General features: G+C 36.4%; 2 protein-coding genes across 2 annotated transcripts in view; both read left to right on the top strand.

The window, feature by feature from the left end:
- The window catches only part of LOC140531806 (A-kinase anchor protein 9-like), an 89,406-nt gene that overhangs the window by 35,269 nt on the left and 31,536 nt on the right, over positions 1 to 22,601 (top strand). Inside the window, exons 7-9 of the mRNA XM_072650518.1 lie at positions 804 to 959; positions 9,057 to 9,260; positions 12,340 to 14,019. Of these exons, the coding sequence (XP_072506619.1) occupies positions 804 to 959; positions 9,057 to 9,260; positions 12,340 to 14,019 (2,040 nt within the window). The remainder of the gene's footprint in view (positions 1 to 803; positions 960 to 9,056; positions 9,261 to 12,339; positions 14,020 to 22,601) is intronic.
- On the top strand, positions 16,229 to 20,713 carry LOC140530915 (zinc transporter ZIP10-like). Its single transcript, XM_072650050.1, has one exon. It carries the CDS (start codon positions 16,998 to 17,000, stop codon positions 18,177 to 18,179), a length of 1,182 nt encoding a protein of 393 aa, XP_072506151.1. The 5' UTR covers positions 16,229 to 16,997; the 3' UTR covers positions 18,180 to 20,713.

Raw genomic sequence — 22,601 nt, 5'->3', positions numbered from 1 at the left:
TTATTTCTATCTTTTGAGACTCTTCCTATCCTTCAAGGCCCATCTCAGTTGCTACCACTCCCTTGAAGCCCTCTCTAATCCCCCCAGATGTAATTCGTTTCCCCTTCATTAGAACCATGTTATACCTCTCCTGGATCAATCATACTTTAATTTGTATCTGGCTTTGTTGTTGTTTTTTTCTTTCTTCAAAGTCTTTATCTTCCTCATTTGAGTGTAAACTACTTGAAATCCAAAGCTCTCACATCTTGTTCATCTTTATATCCCCAACAGCACCCAACACGATGCTTTGCATATGTAGTAGGCATTTAATAAATTGTTAAATTTAATTAAAATGATTCAAATTTCTGTTTAATTCAGACACTTATAAAGATATCTGATGTGAAAAATGTGGTAGACCATATCTCTGATCTGTGCTGCCAGGGAGATTGAGGCTTGCAGATATCCTGGGTATTCCCAACTGCAATGAGATAAGCTGATCAGGTGTCTGAATGTTATGAACCCCAGGGTCTGGGAAGCTACCATATTGTCTGTGGAGGGCCAAACTGAACCAGGTTGGAAATAGAAGAAGTCTCCAGCTCCTGTGCCAATTAGAGTAAGACTGGACTCATAAATAGCGCCTGTGCTTCTGTCCTAGGAGAGATAGGAAACCTGCTCTTCAGAAAGAAGAAGGAAATGTCTGCTTCAATAAGATTTAGAATCTAGCATATTATGTCAACGTTTAGCCATAAATCATTTTAATAGTAATCAACCTGTAATTGTATTTTGAGTTGTTTTTGATCACCCATTTTCACTTTTTTTAATAGCTTCAAGAATTTGAAGCTGCAATTAAGCAAAGAGATGGCATCATAACCCAACTTACGGCTACCCTGCAGCAGGCAAGAAGAGAAAAAGATGAAACTATGAGAGAATTTTTAGAAGTGACAGAACAAAGTCAGAAGTTGCAAATACAGTTCCATCATGTAAGTCTGATTGATGGTAAATTTTCATTATTTGATAATAGTATAATTTATTTCTGGCAACTTTTGTGTCTTTCAGGATAAATATTATGTTCACCTAATATTTGTTTATTATGGATTATTATATAATGAAAATAATGGGTGCCAGTTAATCTCATTAACCAAACATCAGTTTATATTCCCCTTGGTGGTTTCCTTTTTATTGGGTTTTCTGTTTCTCCTTTTGTTTTCCATTTGAAGAATTACAGATGATAGAAAGTTCCATGATTTACATTACCATTGTTTACTAATGGCTTCTATGTCTGAGATTGAGCTTTGTCCTCAAAATAGTAGGAGAGCTAAATAATTTTCTAAGCAATAATAATTCCTTAGAACAAAAAATTCTTTGAGCAAATAATAAGGCTCATGGTTATTCTTTCTCTCCCCCTCAAAAAACTCCTTTACCATTCATTTGTAGTTTGTAATGTGTGTGTGTGTGTGTGTGTGTGTATAGAAGCAGAAGTGATCAAAAATCTGCAGATAAATTGGTAATAAGCAGAGGTAGAATTAATAACCAGATGGGTGTCTCTTTCTTTTCATGACGATTGTTTCCTTCATAGCTGATGAATGTTTTTTAGCATGATATTAACTGCAAAAAAAAAATCTGTAAAAATCAAATTTCAGGCTTGAAATTTAACTTTCATCATGCTACCTCTTTTTTCAGTGGACTTTATTGAACACATTTTCATAAGCAAGGCCAGGGCTTTCTCCTCCAGGTTCATTTTGAGGATACCTCTTACAGGGTCACCCAGAAACTTTGTGGAAGAAGGAGAAACTGACCGTGTGAACCTTGGCCTGCAACAGGGATTCTTAACTTGGGGTCCAGGAGCTTCATTTTTTAGTGTTTTGGTAACCACATTCCAATGTAACTACTTTCTTTTGTCATCCTTTTTTTTTTAATTTTATACTTTTAAAGACATTATTTTGAGAGGGGAAAGCCAAGATGGCAGAATAACAGAACAAGTATGACACAATTCCTCCAACACAGACTTTCCTCAAAGATTTGGAAAATGCATCAAGTCAATTCCTGATCAGGAAATTTAGAAACAAAATCACAGCAAGGCTTTTTTTTTTCTTTTCTAATTAAGATTAGTATAGGGAGACAAAGAGTTCTCTGGATATTGGGGACAGGACCTGTCGAGACATATGGCTACATGCCAGAAATGAAGAAGGACTGAGGCTGTGTCCCGGAGCAAGAAAGGGACCCAGCCTTGTTCAGGAACAGGTGCCCAGTGACAGACCTGTCCCAGACCCAAGGTGAACTCAGGAGGGCACCTATGCCTAGGGGTGGCATCCAAGGGTAAGGAAAAGTGGTGGACCTTAGGCTGTGTCCTGAGTGAGGAGTAAGTCCAGGACTCTGACCAAGAAGCAGAGCAGGGTCTCTGTTCTAGCCACCAGCCTAGTTTGAAGCCTCCAGTGAAATAATGAAGATGGGAATCCCAGACAAAAGGGGACCTTGCATTTTGGTCACACAGAACCAATGACAGTGTCTGAGTCCAGCCACAGTCTACTGGAGCTTCCAGTGAAGAACAAGCCAACGCTAGTGTTTGCATTCCCAGACCAGAGCCAGAAACTTGCAGAGCTCAGACCAGGAGGGCAATAATCAGACATGGCCCCAGATCACATTGCTTTAGGAGCATTAAGAGGTTTCAGGTGTCCAAGCTGAGTGGTCCTTGAGGTCTTGGAATTATATAACAACACTCAGCCCTCCAGGAAAGCATCAGAAGGATCCAAGACAACAAAATCTCAGTTCAGACATTTCTCCCAGAAATGCACAGAGCCCAGTCCTAACATCAAGTCCAAAGTCAGGAAGGAGGCTGGAAAAATGAGCAAACTAAAAAAAGTCACCATAAAGAGGTATTATCATGGCAGAAACACTCAGGACACAAACTCAGAAGAGACTGGCTCCAAAATGTCTACAAACAGAGCCTCAGATATAAACGTAGCTTGCACAGAAGTTTAACCAGAATTCCTGGGAGAAGGGAAACAAGAGTGTTAGAAAGAACTCAGAATAATTTTAGAAACCAAATGAGAGACTTAGAGGAGAAAAATTGAGGAAAAAAATGGGAGCTGTGGGAAAAAATATTTGGAAAGTTTATTAATGTCATGGAACAAGAGGTACAAAACCTTACCAAGAAAAAACTCCCTAGAAGCTGGGAGAAGCAGTGGATAGAGTGCCAAGACTGAAGTCAGGAAGACCTGGGTTCAAGTGCAGCCTCAGGTACTCACTAGCTTACTAGTGACTCAGGGCAAGTCATTTAACTCTGTTAGCCTCCATCTCCTCATGTGTCAGATGTATGTGATACTAGTACCTACCTCCCAAAATTGTTGTGAGGATAAAATGAAATAATGATCGTCAAGAGCTTAGCACAGTACGTAAGCGCTCATAGTGAGCACTATATAGATATTAGCTATTATTATTAAAATTAGAATTGATCAAATAGAAACTAATGTCCATAAGACAAGAAGTGTTAAAGTAAAAAAAAAAATTAAAGAAAATATAACGTATCTCATAGCAAAAACAGCTTATGTGAGAAACAGATTGAAGAGAAAAAAGTATGTAAGAACCACTGAACTACCTGAAAGTAAATGACCAAAAAAGAGCTTAGATACGTTTCAAGAAATTGTAAAGGAAAACTTTTCCAGATATCTTAAAACCAGAAGGCAAAATAGAAATAGAAAGAATCAGCTGATCACCTCCTGAAAGAAACTCCAAAACAAAAACTCCCCGGAATATTGTAGCCAAAATCCAGAGTTTCAGGGTCAAAGAAAAAACACTACAAGCAGACAGCAAAGAAGAATTCAAGTACCAAGGAGCCATAGTTAGAATAACACAAAATTTCCCAGGCACCACTTCAAAGGAACAGGAACCTTGGAATAGAATGTTCCAGAAGGCAAAGAATCTAGGGGCTTAGAGCTAAGAATAACTCAGCCACTACAAGGAGAAAAATGGCTTTGTAATGAAATGGAAATCTTCCAAGCATACCTAGTAGAAAGATCAGAGCTCAGTTAAAGAAACTCAGGACTTGAGAGAAACACAAAAATGTAAACGTGATTATACTCTCTGACCTAGCAATATCACTGTGAGGTCTGTTTCCCAAGGTGATAAGGGGAAAAGGAAAAGAACCTAAATGTTCTAAAATATTTATAGCAGTTCTCTTTATGATGGCAGAGAACTGGAAATTGAGAGGATGTCCATCAATTGAGGAATGGCCAAACTAGTGTTGATGTATGACTGCGATGGAATACTACTTTGTAGTAAGAATTATAAGCAGGTTGATTTTAGAAAAACATGGAAATACTTGCATGAAATAATGAAAAGTAAAATGAACAAAACCAAGAAAACATTATATATAGTAACAGCAATGTTGTTCGAAGAAGAATTGTCAACAACTAAGTTATTAGGAGTATTATTATGAGTATTAAACACTCAAATCAACCATAAAGGACCTATGAAGGAAGATGCTGTCCACGTCCAGCAAAAGAACTGATAAATAGAAGTATGCATAGAATGGTTCTACATCTCTTTGTAAATCTGTGTCAAATGATGGCCTTTTAGTTCAGGGTGGAGAAAGGAGGGAGGGAGACAGTTTGGAACTTAACATGTAACACAAAAATATTAAATTTACATTTAAAATGTAAAGTGAAAAAACAGATGAATCAAAGAACAAATCGTAGAAAAATATCAGCAATTTCATTGAAGACAAGAACAATAATGAGACAACACGTCAAAAGTTTTGGAATATAACTAAGATCTTACAGAGAAATTCATATCTCTAAACACTTTATCAGTAAAAGAAAGAGTAAGTCAACTAATAGAAACTCTGAAAATCAAAGAAGAGACTAACAACATTAAAAAAAAGAAATCATTGAATTAATAAATAAAACTAGAAGCTGTTATTAAAAAAAATAAAGTAAATCAGTAGCTAACTTGATTTTTAAAAGACAAAGAAGAAAACCAAATTAGCAGTATCAAAAAAAAAGTTTTAAAGATGAATCTACTACCAATGAGGAAGAAATAATAAATTATTGGGAACTGTTTTGCCCAGTTATATACCAAAAAATGGCAGGATAAATGAAGTCAAACAATATTTTCAAAAATATAAAATGCTCAGATTAACAGATTAAAATGCTACCAAATAGAAGACAATCCAACATTAGAAAAAGAAATTGATGAAGCCATAAATGATTTCCAAAGAAAAATACCCCAATATCAGTTAGATTTACAAATGAGTTCTTTCAAACATTTTACAATTAATTCTAATACCACAAAAACTGGAAAAGTTGGAAAAGAAGAGATCACAAGAAATTCCTTATATGTATAAACACGATCATGATACATAAACCAAAGAGAGGCAGAACAGAGAAAAAAAATTGGACCAGTATCACTAATGAATACTGATGCACAAAAAAGGATTTTTTAAAATAAAATGTCAGCAAGGAAACTACAACATATCGCAAAGACTACAAACTCTGACAAAGCTGGATTTATACCAGGAATGTAGGGCTGATTCAGTATAAGGAAAGCTATAAATATAATAGATCACATTAATTTTTTAAAATTATATCAATAGATGCAAGAAAATCTTTTGACATACTGCCACACTCATGTGTATTTAAAAAAAAAAAACAAAACTCTTGAAAACATAGGAATTGAATCTTTCATTTAATAGTGTAAGTCAAATCAAGAGCCAGCGTATCTGTAATGTGAATAAACTAGAGGACTTTGTTCTAGTTTAAGACCCAGGATGAAGCAAGTAGGTTCATCATCACTACTGCTGTTTAATATAATACTCAGCCTGCTAGCTATAGCCAGAAGAGAAGAAAGAAAGCTCAGAGGACGAGCACAGGCAAAGAGGAGGCGACTAGCATTTCTGCAGATAGGACTTAGATAACTGTTTACTTAGATAGGCAGCTGAAAAATAATTGAAACAATTAACTTCAGCACAATTTTAGGATATAGAACAAACCCACGTAAAACATCAGGGTTTCTGTATATAGTTCTAAAATAATTCAGCAGTAAAATAACTACAAACAGTATTACATACCTGTCAAAGCAAAAACAAGAACTACATGAGAACAACTGCAGTGTAAGATATCTTTAGACAGATAAAGACATCTGAGTAATTAGATCAATATTAACTGGACGTGGGCTAAGCTGAGCCAAAACAATAATGACTACGCTACCCAAGTTCTAATTTACTTTTTCAGTGCCGTACCAACCAAACTACCAAAGGATCACTTTATATAGCTAGGAAAAAACATACATCAAGAGGACCTAAAGATCAAGAATATCAGGAGAATTAATGAGAAAAAAAAAGTGGGAAGAAAAAGGGCCTAGCAGTACTAGATCTCACACTAACCTACCACAAAACAGTAGTCATCAGAACGTTTTAATACTGAGTAAGAAATGGAGAGGTTGATCAGTCAAACACAATATATAGGGGCAAATGAGTATAGTGTTAGATAAACGAAAATATCCCAGAATTCACAAACAAAAACTTGAGAAAACTATAAAGCAGTCTAACAGAAACTAGTTATAGACTAATATCTCTCATCCTATAATAAGACAAACTCCAAATAAAGACATAATTCAGAGAGAAGGGTGACATAAACAGGTTAGAGGAGCAAAGAAGAAATTACCTGTCAAAGTAAGAGCGTTTCCCAAAGTGATAGTCAGAGGAAATGAATGGGCACTTTGTAAAGGAAGAAATCCAAGTGACCTATGACTGTATGAGAAAAAGTGCTGTAAATCAATAATTAGAGAAATGCAAATTAAAACAACTCAAAGGTACCACCTTATGCCTATCAGACTGGTAAAGTTGACAGAAAAAGAAATGACAAAGCTAGAGGGTCTGTGGGAAAAAAGTATATAATATGCTGTTAACTCTGCATTACTATGAACTGGTCCAGCCATTCTAGAAAGCAATTTGGAGCTATATACAAAGAGCTAACTAAGCCGTATTTATTCTGATCCATTGATACCGCTACTAGGTCTGTCCTCCCATAGAGAGCAAAGAAAGAGGAAAAGGGCACATATGTACAGTATTTTGGGATTATTGCAATAAAGAAAGGAAACTGAAAAGGTGCCTATCACTTGGGGAATGACTGAAGAAATGATATATGTATGTGATCTAATGCTGTTGTGCTGTAAGAAACTCATGGTGCATGTTGAGATGTTTGTGTGTGTATTTTTTTATATGACCAATGTGGGTATTTGTTTTAATTATAATATTTGTAATAGAGGTTTTGTTTTGTATCATTTTCTTATTGGAGGTCAGTGGGAGGGAGAGGAGATATTTGTCAAAATAAAATTGAGTTAAATTAAAAAGTTATTTTGAGAAGGGATTCATGGCACACAAAAAGATTAAACTCCCTCCAGCCCCCACAACTCCCTAGTTAACTATTTAATCTGTGAGCTTTCTTGTAATAAGGACATGAGAACTACAGAGAGGGTTATGATGAGATTTCAGTAGCTATATAATATGTAAACATATGTAGAAAAAGTACTTCAAGGTATATACTTTGCGTTTGCCTAGAAGGAGACTGAGAGTATCCTTACATATTTTGGTCCGATTACTCTTGACCATGACATTTTTCTGTAATCATATAAATTGTATTTCTTCCATTGTATTTTATACCATTAGTTGCATTTTCCTCCATTTCTGTTTTCACATCACTAACTGGAAAAGAGGAATTAACTTTTCTAGCTCTACCATAATTTTGACTTTTCAGAATTTCTGTGTTCTGTTTTCATAACAAAATGAACCGACTCCTTCTTTCCCTATGTGTTAGTGCCCTCCTGTACCATAAACACAAATTTACCATGTATTTATTTTGTGTATGTCTTATGTGCATTTATATATGTGTATATCATCTCCTCCAATCGAATGTGTGTGTGTTCGTCCTTTGTTGCCAAAGAAGACCACGACATCAGAGAAATGATGACGTGACTGGCACTTGACTTTGTTTTGAGTAAGTGAGGACTGTACAGGTCACGAGCCTCACTTCTCCTCCAGAGCCATCTGAATCCAGTGACCAGGTATTCATCAGGAAGACTGGATATGGCTCAGGATGAGGCAATTTATAAATTCCCTGAAGACATGAATTGTTTCATTTTTATTTCTGTACCCTTAGCCCCTAGCATAATGCCTGGTAAGCTCATGATAAATGTATGTAGAGCGATTGAGAGGCTTTTTTCTAGTCTCAGCGTAGCCATCTTACTTTATTTCCACTAATTCGTGCACAGATTGCTAAATTGAAGGGGACATAAAATTACTATTTTATAAGCCTTTCTAGTTGATCAAATATGAGACAACACAGCTCTTATTAACATCTGTCCAAACAAAGTCTATACTTTCCCTCCAAAATCTGACCTGGGTTAAACTAGTGGGAACTATCATGGCATTAAATTTCAGGTTATATCCATAAGGTTTTTTCCCTTTCAAAGAAATTTCATTTTAGGAGTGCTGCTTCCTTTATGAGGGTGGTCTTTGGAACTGGACCGATATATTCTGTTTAGGGGTCCCCTAGGCAAATGCCAAACTTGCTATATTTTTTCTACATATGTTTATATACTTTTATTGAATAGGTATTGAAATCTCATCATGAAACTCTCTGTAGCTCTCATTATTACAAGATCGCTTACAGCTTTAAAGTAGTCAGCTAGTAGTTAACTGGGGGCTGGAGGGATTTTAGACCTACTTGAGACCTTTTTGATGGGATCAGACCAGATCTGTCTTTTACCAAATGTTGCTCCCAGTTGAATGGTTTCATAGCGAATTTCCAGTTTCTAACTCATGATGGTAATATAACTTTTGTGGAAGGGTGCTTCTTTTTCTGTTAAACAATTTATACCCTATTAAGAGATTCTTATACTTGTCAAGATGGGAATTTTTCAGAACTTTATTTGGGAAGTGAGGTGGGGGTGGAGAGTGAGGTACCCTGGTATCAAAAAAAAAAAAAAAAAGAAGAAAGAATTCTCTTTTTCTTCCTTTTTTTGTGCCAGTATAGCTGCTAACATTTTTAATGTCTCATTTCTTTTGCCTTTTTAAATTTTAGTTACAGGCTAGTCAAAGTCTGAGAAATACTAGTCACAGCAGCACAGCTGCACATTTACTTCAAGCTAAACATCAAATTGTTTGGCAGCAGCAGCAGCTAGAACAACAACACCATTTATTAGAAGATCATCACAAGAAGAAAGAAGAATTCAAAATGCAGATTAATTTCTTGCAAGAGAAAATTGGAACTTATGAGATGGAGATGGTATGCTCTTTTTAGTGACAGTCTACCAAAAGATTTGTAACTTTGCAATTAATTTTATGTTGACTTTTTATCTCCCTTTGAACTAATTTAAGAAACTTTAGAAATAAACATTCATGTCATCATTATTATTCAAATGACTCACAAAAGCTTTATAGTGAAGAAAAGGTCTTCTCATGGATAAAATGATAATTTATTTTGTAACTTTTTACAGCCCCATTATAATAACTCAAGTCTTGAGTTCTAAGCCACAAATTAAACATTTATGTGGTGATGAGTTCCTGCTGCTAGGTCTTATGATTAAGGCCTTTGGAAAAGCATAAATCCATGCTAATTAGGTGTTATAAGCAGATTACATTAAAGGGAAACTGACATTAATAATGTTTCTATGTAGACTCAGATTTCTGACCCTGTTAGTATTTTACCTAAGAAGATCCCTGTATTTTCAAGGCATATTGTGAAATTCTGAAAAAAATTCTCAAAGCAAAATTTTAATTCCCTTTTAAAAAAAATCAAATATCACTTATTTGCTGAAAAAAATCAAAACAAAACATTTATTAAAGACCTTTTTCATGCCAGGCACTGTGATAGGCACAAATAATATGAAAACAAAAACCAAACAATCCTTGTCATTAAGGAGATTACATTCTCTTTGGGGGAGAAATGTGAAAACTGATGAATACAAAATATGTCCAAAATAAAGAAAATACAGTTTCCAGAGGTAGGTGGAAGTCATCAAGACAAGGCTTGTTGAGGGCATCTCAATGGAGCTAAACTTGGAAAGAAGTCTGAAGCTACGTTGAATGACTTTTAGCCATGGAGGGCAGCCTCTGCAAAGACACAGAGACAAAAGCTGGAATGTCAAGTATGGGGAACAGCAAGCAAGTCACTGAGCTAGAAGGTAGAGTGCGAGAAAGAGGTGGCAGAGGAGTCTAGAGGCATTAGAGAGCCGCTGGACCTTTGTGAACAGGGGCGGAACATGGTCAGAATTGTGTTTTAGGCATATGATTAGGGAGGAGACTGGAAGTAGGGAGACCAGTGAGGGAGACATTGAAATAGTCCTAGTGAGAGGTGAGGAAGGCCAAAACTGGGGTGGGTGTGGTGTGTAGAGGAGAGAAAGGGACAAATCCAAGCAATTCTGTGTAGCTACAATCCATAGTACTATGCACTTAATTGAATATGAGCTGTGAAGATGAGTGAAGTATTAAGAATGATACCATGCTTAAAAAACTAGCTGGCTGGAAAAGAGAATTTATGAAATTAAGCAATGATTATATGTAAAAAGCCCAGAAATCACTGGAAATCATTGACATAAATGCTAGAGAATGAAGCAATGAGCAGGAGAAGTCTTGATGTTTAAATATAGCTAAGGAAGGCATATCAGGACCAAAGTGTCACATTTGGAATTGCCATACAGACATTTTGCTAGTGTTATGTGAAAAATACACATACACTGGTGAGTATAAAGCTAAATGAAACCACAGTCCTTGTATTCCACAAGCTAAGACCCCAGTAAAGGGAGATACCACCAACAGAAAGAAGTATAATAGTAGTATAAGTAGAATGTGATTTGTGCCAGATGAAGAAAGTGGAAGAATTGTTATATAATATTAGAGAAGCCGAGAGAGAATCCTGCACAGAGAAGATTGAGTTTGCCCTGATCTTAGAAGAACTGGAAGTATTCCAATAGGTAGATACAGAAAGAGAGTATATTCCAAGTCAAGTCAAATCAATAAGCATTAATTGTATGCTTACTAGATGCCTGTCACAGGTGGAGTGAACACCCTGAACAAGGAGAAAGGCACATCTGGTGAACCATTAGTAGCTCGCTAGAGCAAAGCCAGTGTAGAGGTCCAGTGGGGCGAGGTCACGTAGGGTCTTAAACGCCACATTATAGAACTTGAACTTTATTGGGTAGTCAGTAGGGAGCCATTGAAAGTTTTTAAGCAGAGAAGCTGAAGTCATTAGGAAAAAAAGGAACAGAAACAAACATGAAGAACCTACTACGTGTCCAACACTGGGCTAAGGTCTGCGCAAATGTCATCTCATTTAAGAAGGTCTTTACAGAGATTTTTCTGCCAGCAGTACGTGGGGCTATTCAAGTCAGGAAACTATGTAGGTAGCTTTGGGGATTAATTTGCTTAACACATATTTATGAAGTGCGTACATGACTAATCAGCCCAACAATAATACTATGTGCCAGGCACTGACTGTTCCAAGTATTTTACTATCAAAGGAGATAATATTTGTAAAGTGCTTAGCATACATAGTGCCTGGCACTGGCACATAGCAGGTACTATAAATGTTCATAGTATAGTGGTTATATCACATCTTGAACTATTCTCAGTTAACTAGTATTGATTTAATGAGTTTACTGTATAAAATTAATAAATGCAGAAGAGATACATCACTTAACAAGATCAACATTTTTGATAGGTAAACTACGTAAGTAATAGTCTAACTCAACAAGTGGCTCATAGTCCATAAACCATGATGTCATCAGTTCTTATCAGGCATAGTTCTCCTTATCCATGACTCTACAACTTGAGTCTTGAGCTGGAGTCAGGAAAAAGTTCATCCCTGTCTCCCAATTTCCATTGAAACCAGAATTTTGAGGTTGGATTGCCAAGCCAGAATATGATAGTTGTCCCCGATTTGGCTTGGAGTTTTGCTGTATTAGGTGGCTTCTAGTTCCGCCGTACTGGCAAGGCATCAGGCATCTGTGAATACACTTTTTCTCCATCCTTTTCCGATGAATCACCTCTGGTTTACCAGCAAGATCTAGGTCAGTAGTAGATTTTGTCATTAGTAGTCATGCAGAATACAGATCTTCTTCATGGTTATGCTTATTGACCCCCTTCCTAACTGAATAATAGATGTGTATGCACATTGTTGATCTTTTAAGAAACTTCAGAATAAAACTTTATCAATTTTAAACCTGTTATATACAAATCACATTATTTAAGGCAATTAGTATACTATAAAATGAAAGGAGAATGCTTTACTATCAAACCTAGATGACAGAGTTCTGAAGCTATGTGCTAAGTTGCCATCAATTAAAGATTCTCTCTCTTATTTTCAGAAGGAACAAAAAGATTCAAGTAAAAAGGAATTAGAGGAAAAAGATTCAGTCATGGAAGAGTTAAAAATAAAACTAGTAGAAGAAGAAGAAAACTCAGTTGAGCTGAAGGATAAACTCATTGCTACTGATAAATTACTGGAGGATTTCAAAGAACAGATTGTAGAAAAGGACAAAGAAATAAGTAATATAAGACTAGAATTAGCGAATTCTGAACAAAAAGAAAGACAGCGTTCTGGTGAAATAAAACAATTAATGGGGACTGTTGAAGAACTTCAGAAGAAAAGTCGTAAGGAAAGTCAACTTGAAACTGAGACGGTACAAAGAATGGAAATACAGACTCAGCAGAAATTGGAGAAACTCCGAGTAGAGCTAGATGAAATGTATGGGCAGCAGATTGTGCAGATGAAACAAGAGTTAATAAAACAGCATATGTTTGAACTCGATGAACTTAATGCACAACATAAAGGAGAACTGGAAAATGCTTTAAAAACATGTCCAGATATTCCAGTAAATGAAAATCAAATACAGTTAATGAATATGGCAATTACTGAATTGAATCTAAAACTTCAAGATGCTATTTCTCAAAAGGAAAAAATAAGCAAGGAGTTAGAAATAATTTCAAGAGCAAAATCTATTTTGCAGAGTCAACTTGAAGACCTTTTTGAAGAATTAAGCTTTTCTAGGGAGCAGGTTCAAAGAGCTCGACAGACAATAGCTGAACAAGAAGATGAACTTAACGAAGCACACAAATTGCTTAGCGGTGTGGAAGATTTGAAAGCCCAGATCGTGTCTGCGTCTGAATTCAGGAAGGACTTAGAGTTAAAGCATGAGGCCGAAGTCAGCAATTACAAGATAAAGCTTGAAATGCTAGAGAAAGAAAAGAACGCTGTTTTCGATAGAATGGCTGACTCTCAGGAAGCTGAATTAGAAAGACTGCGAACTCAGCTGCTATTCAGCCACGAAGAGGAACTAACTAGACTCCGGGAAGGCTTAGAAATTGAGCATGAAATGAACATAGAAAAACTGAAAGATAACTTAAGTGTTCACAATAAACAACAGATAGAGGAATTACAGAAGGAAATGAGTCATGAGATGGAAAGCATCCAATTTGAAAAAGACAATTTAATAACGAAGCAGAATCAATTATTTTTAGAAATTTCAAAGCTGAAAGATTTACAGCAGTCTCTTGTAAATTCAAAATCAGAAGAAATGACTCTTCAGATTAAGGAGCTTCAGAAAGAGATTGAAGTACTCAGACAGGAAGAAAAGGAAAAGGGCACACTGGAACAAGAAGTGCAAGAGTTACAACTGAAAACAGAATTTTTGGAGAGGCAAATAAAGGAGAAAGAAGATGACCTTCAAGAAAAATTTACACAACTTGAAACTGAACATACCATTCTTAAAAATGAAAAGAAAACTCTAGAAGACATGTTGAAAATATATTCTCCCATTAGCAAAGAAGAAGGTTTTATTTTCATAGATTCAGTTAAGCCCAAATCTGAAGAATGTGAGTGGCAAAAAAAAATTGATATACTCCTAGAAGAAAATGAAAAACTCACAAAACAGTGCACACAGCTAAACGAAGAGATTGAGAGGCAAAGGAATACATACTCATTTGCTGAAAAAAACTTTGAGACAAATTACCAGGAGTTAAGAGAAGAATATGCTTATCTTCTAAAGGTAAGATCTGATTTAGAGGACAGTAAAAGCAAACAGGAAGTAGAATATGAAATGAAGCTAAAGGCTCTTACTGATGAGCTTTATCATTTACAGAAAAGTAAGCCAGTTCTTTTAGTGAAAACTAAAAGTGCAGATTGTGAAAGTTGTAAAGATGACAAGTCTTTCACAGCAGAAATTTCTGAAATTGGTGAAGTTGTTGAGAAAGATACTACAGAACTTATGGAGAAACTTGAGGTGACCCAGCGAGAGAAATTAGAACTATCAGAGAGACTGTCAGATCTTTCTGAACAGTTCAAGCAGAAACATAGTGAAATTAATCACTTAAGTGAGGAAGTTAAATCTCTAAAGCAAGAGAAAGAACAAGTTTTAAAAAGATGCAAAGAGCTAGAAATCATAGTTGGCCATAGTCGAGCAGAACACATGGATGAGTTAAAACTTAAGCCATGCAACAGAGGGAAATAAAGATTCTGCAGCTCCTGTATTTAAAATAAATAAAGACTTTGATGAAGGGGCAAAGATCATAGAGATGAATATTAGAAAAGAAAGCGAGCAAGAATTGGTGAAGCCTGAGAAGAATTCTCTTTTGGCTCCCATGGACTCTGTGACTGACCAGTTGGCTAATGAGTCGTTAGCATCATCTTTAGCTCTTGCACAGAGTGGAAATGACCAGCTTCGGCAGGAACTCAGTCCTCTGAAATCTGAACAGGTTTGTTTACTGATTCATGTGTGATTAAGCTAGAAGAGGGAAAAACCTCAATTAGAAAATATTTTTGTTCTTTACAAAAATATAAATGAACATTCTGAAAAGAAGAATAAAATTAACCTTTTTCAAGTTATTCTCATTAGGGCTTGTAACTTATTTTTCAGGTAGATTTTAAATAGACAAATTAAATTATCCTAATTTTCTGTAATTGTTATATTGGATCCAAAAAACATGAAAAACTAACTAATGAAAACAGTTTATATGTTCAGATAAAGCCAGAGGAAACATTTGACAGTTTATATTTTGCCAACTGTAATACTGTGAACATTAATCTAATTAATGAAAATTATTATAGAATGATATGGAAGTTACAAGTAGGATGATACATATTACTGCCTAACCAGGATCGATTTTTTTTTAAAAAAAGCATTTCTAGGTAACAAGGTCACCTTATGGTGATCTAATGATGAATCTAGAAATCAAGAAATTGATACCTGTGAGCTACTTAAATCTATAGAATATTTGATTATTTTAGAGATAGTGATGGTTTCAACTCACATAAATTTGTAGAGTGAAAGATTCTTAGGAGACAATACTTGTGTTCGAAGACCAACTGCTTAGATGGTCAGTTTTCTGACCATTGTAGAAGTAGCTCCCATCTCCTTACTATGGTTTAAGGAATGGATTGTTTTGGGTTTTTTTTTGTTGTTGTTGTTAAGTAACTTAAAGGTGATCACTGGTACAGAATGTATTAGAGCAAATTCTTTCACTTTGCCTCATCAGTTTCCTTTTGACAGCGTGGCTTACTCTACGGGCTGAGACCAAGGCCAAACCATAGACATTCAGAGATATTTCTTGCTACTTACGGCTCTCAGCGTACTAGAAGTTGATTTCTTTATCTAGTTGTATTATTATTTTGGACTGATGGATTTTCTGCTCCTATTCCTACCTCAATTCTGCAATTCTATTTCTCCTATTAATTACCAGTATAACCTTGGGAAAGACATTTCATCCTTCTGTCCTCAGTTCCCTTATCTGTAACATAAAGGGGATAGCCTTTATGACCTTTGTGGTTTTCTAGATTTCTAAATCTAGCATGGTAGGTTCACAGGATGAGGAAATAACCAGTTTTGAATTTAACAAATATTTAGTACACGCAGTGCTCAAAACACTGTTCTGGGCACTGGAACGGCACTGCCGTTCGAAGTACAATTACAGGCAGAACGAGAAGCTTTAGATAGAAAGGAGAAAGAGGTTTAAAAATTCTTAATTTTAAAAATTGATATTGTAATTATTTTATTATTTTAAAAACATCAGTTGAACTTAAGAGATTTTGTCTAAAATACTTCAGCATGTTAACTAAAAAATTTTAATTTGCCTTCTTAAAGATACATCACTGTGCAGCAATAGGTTTTGCTTAGAAATTGTGATTTTTTTAATAAGTAGTATTTGTCTTTTCTGTGAACTTACTTTAACAGTATCTTTACTATGTGAATATCCCCACTCCTCACCCCTTCCTAAACTATCTCATGATTGAACTTCCACAATTTATTTATGTAATAAAAATACAGTAATTTTCTAATTTTTTTTCAGTATGTATTCAGTATATTTTTTTCTTTCTGAGAGAGAAAGACCACTTGGGATAAAGAAACATGATTTTTAAAAATTCAAAATTGATGTTTATTCTGATAGTCCCAAGTGAATTAGAAATAATTTATAAGAAAACCAGTCAGAAAGAGATGCTAAGAAAATATTATCAGAAACACTAAAACTCAAAACAATCTGAGAGGCTGACTTAAGGTTCTTGAAAAAAAAAGTTGTTTGGCAGTGGGTTCTTTTTTTTTTTTTTTTTGAAGTTGTATTAGAAGAAAGAGGCAGATAAAAGAAGAGGACCAGTGCTCAGGGTGACTTGAGATCATAAGAGAAAACAGAACTTTTCAACTTGAGTTTTCTTCTGTTTTCTCTGCCAAGAGGAATGACCCCTCAGGAAAGGCCAGAATGTTGATTAATAGGGAGCTGAAACACAAAATAAATGAGGCAGTGCTAAGAAAGCACTCAGCTACCCTTAAGAGTTCATGCTGAGGGGAGTGTTGTGAGCACCATTCTTACTTGCTGTGAAAAACTAGAAGATCCCTCACAGCTCTATCAACCAATGAAGCTTCCTTGATTGCTCATAAGCCTACTGTCACTGCTAGGTGTCATCTTGGTTCCCATAATTAACCAAGGATGCTTCAAATTTCTCCTCACGTTCTTGGTTGCACTGGCTGTGGGAACAATGAGTGGAGATGCACTTCTTCATCTGCTTCCACATTCACAAGGGGGCCATGACCACAGTCATCAACATGGACATGGACATGGACATGGACATGGACACGGACACGGGCACAGGCATCCTCATGGACATGAAACAAAAAATCCAGAGTTTTTGGAAGAATATGATGCAGTATTGAAAGGACTTGTAGCTCTGGGAGGCATTTATCTGCTGTTTATCATTGAACACTGTATAAGGATGTTTAAGCATTACAAACAAGAAAGGGGAAAACAGAAATGGTTTATGAAGCAGAAAGCAGAGGAGTCAACTATTGGAAGGAAGCTTTCCGATCACAAATTAAATAATACCCCTGATGCCGACTGGCTTCAGCTCAAGCCTCTTGCAGGAACTGATGATTCAGTTGTATCTGAAGATCGACTTAATGAAACTGAACTGACAGATTTGGAAGGCCAACAAGAATCCCCTCCTAAGAACTTCCTTTGTGTAGAAGAGGAAAAAATTATGGACCATTCTCACAGTGATGGTGTACATGCTGCCCATGAGCATGATCTTCATTGTGCAGCACATAACAACCACGAGGAAAGCAAAACTGTGCTGAGGAAGCACAATCATCAGTGGCACCACAAACATCCCCATCATTCCCATGGACCCTGTCATTCTGGGTCAGATCTGAAGGAAACTGGAATAGCTAACATAGCGTGGATGGTTATCATTGGGGATGGCATCCACAACTTCAGTGATGGCTTAGCAATAGGAGCAGCTTTTAGTGCTGGATTGACTGGAGGCATTAGTACTTCTATTGCGGTTTTTTGCCATGAACTTCCCCATGAATTAGGTGATTTTGCAGTCCTCCTTAAAGCTGGTATGACAGTAAAGCAGGCTATTGTGTACAACCTTCTCTCTGCCATGATGGCTTACATAGGTATGCTTATTGGTACAGCTGTGGGTCAGTATGCCAATAACATCACCCTCTGGATCTTTGCCATCACTGCAGGCATGTTTCTCTACGTAGCGTTGGTGGATATGCTTCCAGAAATGCTGCATGGTGATGGTGACAATGAAGAACATGGCTATTGTCCTGTGGGGCAATTTATTCTTCAGAATTTTGGATTACTTTTTGGGTTTGCCATCATGCTGGTGATTGCCCTCTATGAAGATAAAATTGTGTTTGACATCCAGTTCTGACCATTCCCAGTAATCACTGTCAGCCACAATGATGTTGCTGTATGGCTTTGCACCTGCCCCGTGTACCGTATGCACACTGCTCTCTCTGAGAAAGACTGTGGCTTGCACTACTTACAAGTTTCATAAATTTGCATATAACCATGAAAGACAGTGGAGCTCATGCTTATTTTTCCTGAGTGACAACTGGTCTTTAAAAGAATGAATGATAAAATAAGGAAAAAAAATGGGACTGTATGGACCAATGTTTGTATAGGTTTGATGAAGATGCTCTAGAACCTATGCTGATTAGAATTGCTAAGAACACTAATAGAGCTGCTCAGACTTGTCTGATTTGCTCAGTGAACTAGAATTTGAACCAAATCCTTACAAACATAGAAAGATTTTAAATGGACTTGATGCTGGGCACATCTTTTTTGTTCATTCTGAGCAAATATAATTACAGTATACCGGGGCTTGTAGTTCAGCTTCATATAAACTGTACGGTAATAGGGATCAACTTGATACAACTTTTTAATAGCATAAAAAGTTATTAGATTTGATGTTAGCTTATAGGAACTAGTAGAAAGATTCAGGCTGCATTAGGGTTTGTATTTAGTGTAGGGGTAAGCCCTGACTCTTGTGTCCATAGAGTTGCTATTTTTGTATATATTTGCATAGTGGTTTCACTTGCAGCCTAAACTACTGAGAAATAGTGATTGTATGTTTTGTGTGAACTCTGGTTTAATGAAAGACTCCTAATGGTTCTTAGTATTAATAGTGTGGTTATTTTTGGGACAAGGTAAAACTTTTTTCTTTTGTTTTCATAGCGGTGCCCTAAAAAAAAAAAAAAAATCAAAGAAATAATGTACCACCCCCTCAAGCATGGTCCAGATACAGGTTTCCTTGTTGCCTGCATTATTATTGACCTGTGTGGGAAGTTGTGTTGTGAATTCTGAATGTATTACTTTAAAACAGTGGCATTAGAGCCAGGAATATAAACTGTGGCTGTGCCAGAAAATCAATATTCAGGATTTATGCATTAAAAGGTAACGGTTTTTCAAAGAGTTAATAGCATAGGAGTCCTTTCTAGTGGCTCTAATAGAACCAAATGGGTTTGGTTTGGAGGATAGGTGAAATTGTCAGAGGCCTTGACCTAGTGAAATCAGTTTTACTACTACATGCCAAGAGAAGACACTGTGTGTGCCTGATTAGTCTTTTTTAGGTCTCCTATAATTGTGAATGATTTGTGAGAAGTGCAAGCCATGTTTATCCTATGTTGACCTAATGACCCCCTTAGTGTTGGTCATAAGCATGTAGCCTTCTATTGATGTGTGCTACAGTCTTCATTTCTATGTATGCCAGGTAAGCTATATTTGGACTCTGCAGCCAGTTTTGTTTTCATCTGCTTGGCAACCAGTTTAGCTGCTTTTAAAATCTTACTATTCTAATACCTTAATAAGAGCCAAACTCTTTCCATTCCATTTTCAAAGTTTTTCTATTTTAGCCTCCTCCCCACCCTCTTTTTTTATTCTTCTTCCCTCCCATTCCTTTTGCCCTTCTTATTTTTTAATTTTTTTAATTTTTGAGAAGAGCAGCATGTACCCTTAGGTATTATTAGGTGCCTGTCAGTATCTGTTCCTAATGCTTTGAGCAAGGGGTGGGGTGGGGCATCTATGTTGTTATTCTGAGTTAGGTTTTAGTTCAGTAAAAGAGCTCTGGCTATAGCAGCAAACTCCCATTGTCACAAGTTGGGGTTCTCTGCACAGTGGAAATACTCTTCACAGCATTGGGCATTTTAATTAGTAGAGTCCCAAATGATTGCTTGGTACTTGGTGCAATCTAGCAGAAAGGTGCTGCCAATTCCAAGTGATTCAAGTGTCTCTCAAAAATAACATTTTTGTTGTGACACAATTCTGCATTCCAGCATTTATTTACATTTACTTCATTAAAGAACCATTTTGTGAACTGCAACAGCTGAATACATGCCCTGCCTTAAAATGGCTAATTTTAAAACAAATATGTTTGTTCATGTTTGGCTTTACATTTTTCTCAAGAATGAAACTGTCCTCATTCACTAGAAATTTTTTCAGCCTTTTGTGAAGAGCAATGTATCCGTTGCTGCTAGTCTTTTTTTTAGGTTCCCACCAGTATTTGGTTCCAGACCATTCTAATGTACAGTTTTAAGTCCTATTAGACAATCGGAATTCCACTACATTTCTCTTTGACTCCAACATTCCATTCAGCTTGAACAGTCTAATTCAACTTATATATGTTGGAGGTCATTAATGTTACTTGTTTCAATGCTGTCACTGTGTGACATCCATATGAATTTAGATGTAGATCACATTGCACTCAATCAGCTGTGATTATGCTTAGAAATACTGTAGTTAACTAGTTGCAGTGTGAGGTTTTTTTCCATTAACAATGAGTCTATGGTTTAAATGTGATGATGGTCCTGCAAGGTGATACTTGCTGAGATATCTAAACTTTATAACTAAATCACTTTTAAAAATTTATAAAGCTGGAAACAATTAAATGCTGTTTTTGTTTGTCAACAGTGGTGTGTTCATTTTATGTATGTTCCTAATGCATAAGGAACTCCCCCAAAATAAAGTTATTCAAAAGAGCAAAAAAAAAAAAAAAAAAAAAAAGAGTTCATGCTGAAGCTGTTGGAAAGGAGTGAGGGTTAGGTGGATCACCTTCTCCCTGGTGAAAATGTGGAGGGAAGGACGGTGCAGACCTCTCTGATGTACTCACGCTGTCCATCCAAGGAGCCTCCTTTCAGGAAACCCAATTCCAAGCTGCAAGCCACTTCATGCTGGGGCAGGGATAGAGAAGGAGTGGTAAACAGATCTCTGGCTGTCCTTACTAATGATAAAACAGAAAAAACTTTGTGTGACAGAAAGAGAGCTAGATATGAAGCAAAATGATATGAAGCAAAAATACACTTCCAGCTCTTCCACTTACCTCTATAACTTTGGGCAAATCATTTCATTTCGATGAGCCTGTTAGTTCATTTGCAAAATGAGGAAGTTGAATTAGATGATCTTTGAAGGCCCTTCTAGCCTTCAGTTTCTCACCTTTCGACCTCATTTTAGGGGTTTTAGCTATATCCTCTGGTGGCCTGTATTTTGACCATTAAAGGACTGCTCTACTAATAATTTCTTCATTCTAAAGTAGAAATCAAAATCATAGTAACCGAGCAATAAAAATTTACACCTCTTCTTTTGTGTTAGAAGTTAAAACCCGAATTATGTTTATTTTTCCTTTGTAATCTTAATAGTTTTCTAAAATATCATGTAGTTCTATTTTTGTACAGTGCTTAAAATGTTTCATCTCATTAAAATTTTAAAACGTGCAATCATATTCTTATCCCTTATCACAGAAAGAACTATATTTCAACTCTAAATTGAGTTAAGCAAATATTTATTGAGTTCCTATTATTTGCAAAGTAATTGTGCTAGAAATCACAGGGGCTATGGCAACAAAGAAGATACAGTGGCAGCACCTAACCCAGCATCTTTTTCAGTGTAGAAGTGCTTAATAAATGTTGGCTGACTTTCAGTAATGTTCTCCGAGGGGCAAATAGCATGTTGTTGGAAGCACAAGACAGTTACACTCATAACAATAATGTACTCTAAAAACTTTTCAGTCTCATCAAGTAAGTGCCAGTGGAGGAGGGTCAGTGTCCACTGGTATCAAGGACAGCTTCAAAGAGGCTGGTGAGAAAGGCTGTTTTATTCATGGCATTTGTATTCCCAAGGCCTAACAGAGAGCAGACGTTCATTGATTGTTTGACATGAAAGAATGGGCAGGATTTTGATAGGTAGGTAAAGGGGGAAAGAGAATCCTGAACAGGAAATAGTCAAGCAAAGGCATAGGAAGAGGATACTAAGTCATCTGGTCTAGATGGAGCATTGAGTGGAGAAGAAGGGAACTGTTGGGAGACAGAGCATGTCATGGAGGGTTGCGAAAACCGTGATAAGGTGCTTGGACCTCGTTCCATGATCTGGTCAGGCTTTTGAACAGATTGACTTGAGGAAGGTTCATCTGGCAACCATGGGATGTGTGGCGTAGTAGAGAGAGCACTGGGCCCTGGGGGATGAAGGACCTGGGTTTTAGTCTGTGTGACTTTCGAATCTCTTTAACTGACTGACTTAGTTTTGTTATCTGCAATAAGGTAATTGTACATGTCCTAGCCTTCTTACAGGACTATTGTGAGCACCTAATATTATACAACTCAGCCTCAGTTTCCAAATTTATAAAAATGAGGAAAGGGTAGCGCCTCTGTCACAAGGTCATGAGGTGCCTGTGCTCAATTTTATCTGCTCTGGACTTAGTAGCTTAAAAGTGCTTAGTTTGTCATACAAGAGGAGAGTCTTTTTTAACTTCTTTTTAAAAATAATCTGTGCACTAGAATTGTTGCCTGAAAACTATAGTGAT

The sequence above is a fragment of the Notamacropus eugenii genome, chromosome 3 (assembly GCF_028372415.1).
Source record: "Notamacropus eugenii isolate mMacEug1 chromosome 3, mMacEug1.pri_v2, whole genome shotgun sequence".
NCBI lineage: Eukaryota > Metazoa > Chordata > Mammalia > Diprotodontia > Macropodidae > Notamacropus > Notamacropus eugenii.
Note: the sequence above shows the minus strand (reverse complement) of the source record. Positions and strands in the feature narration are given on the sequence as shown.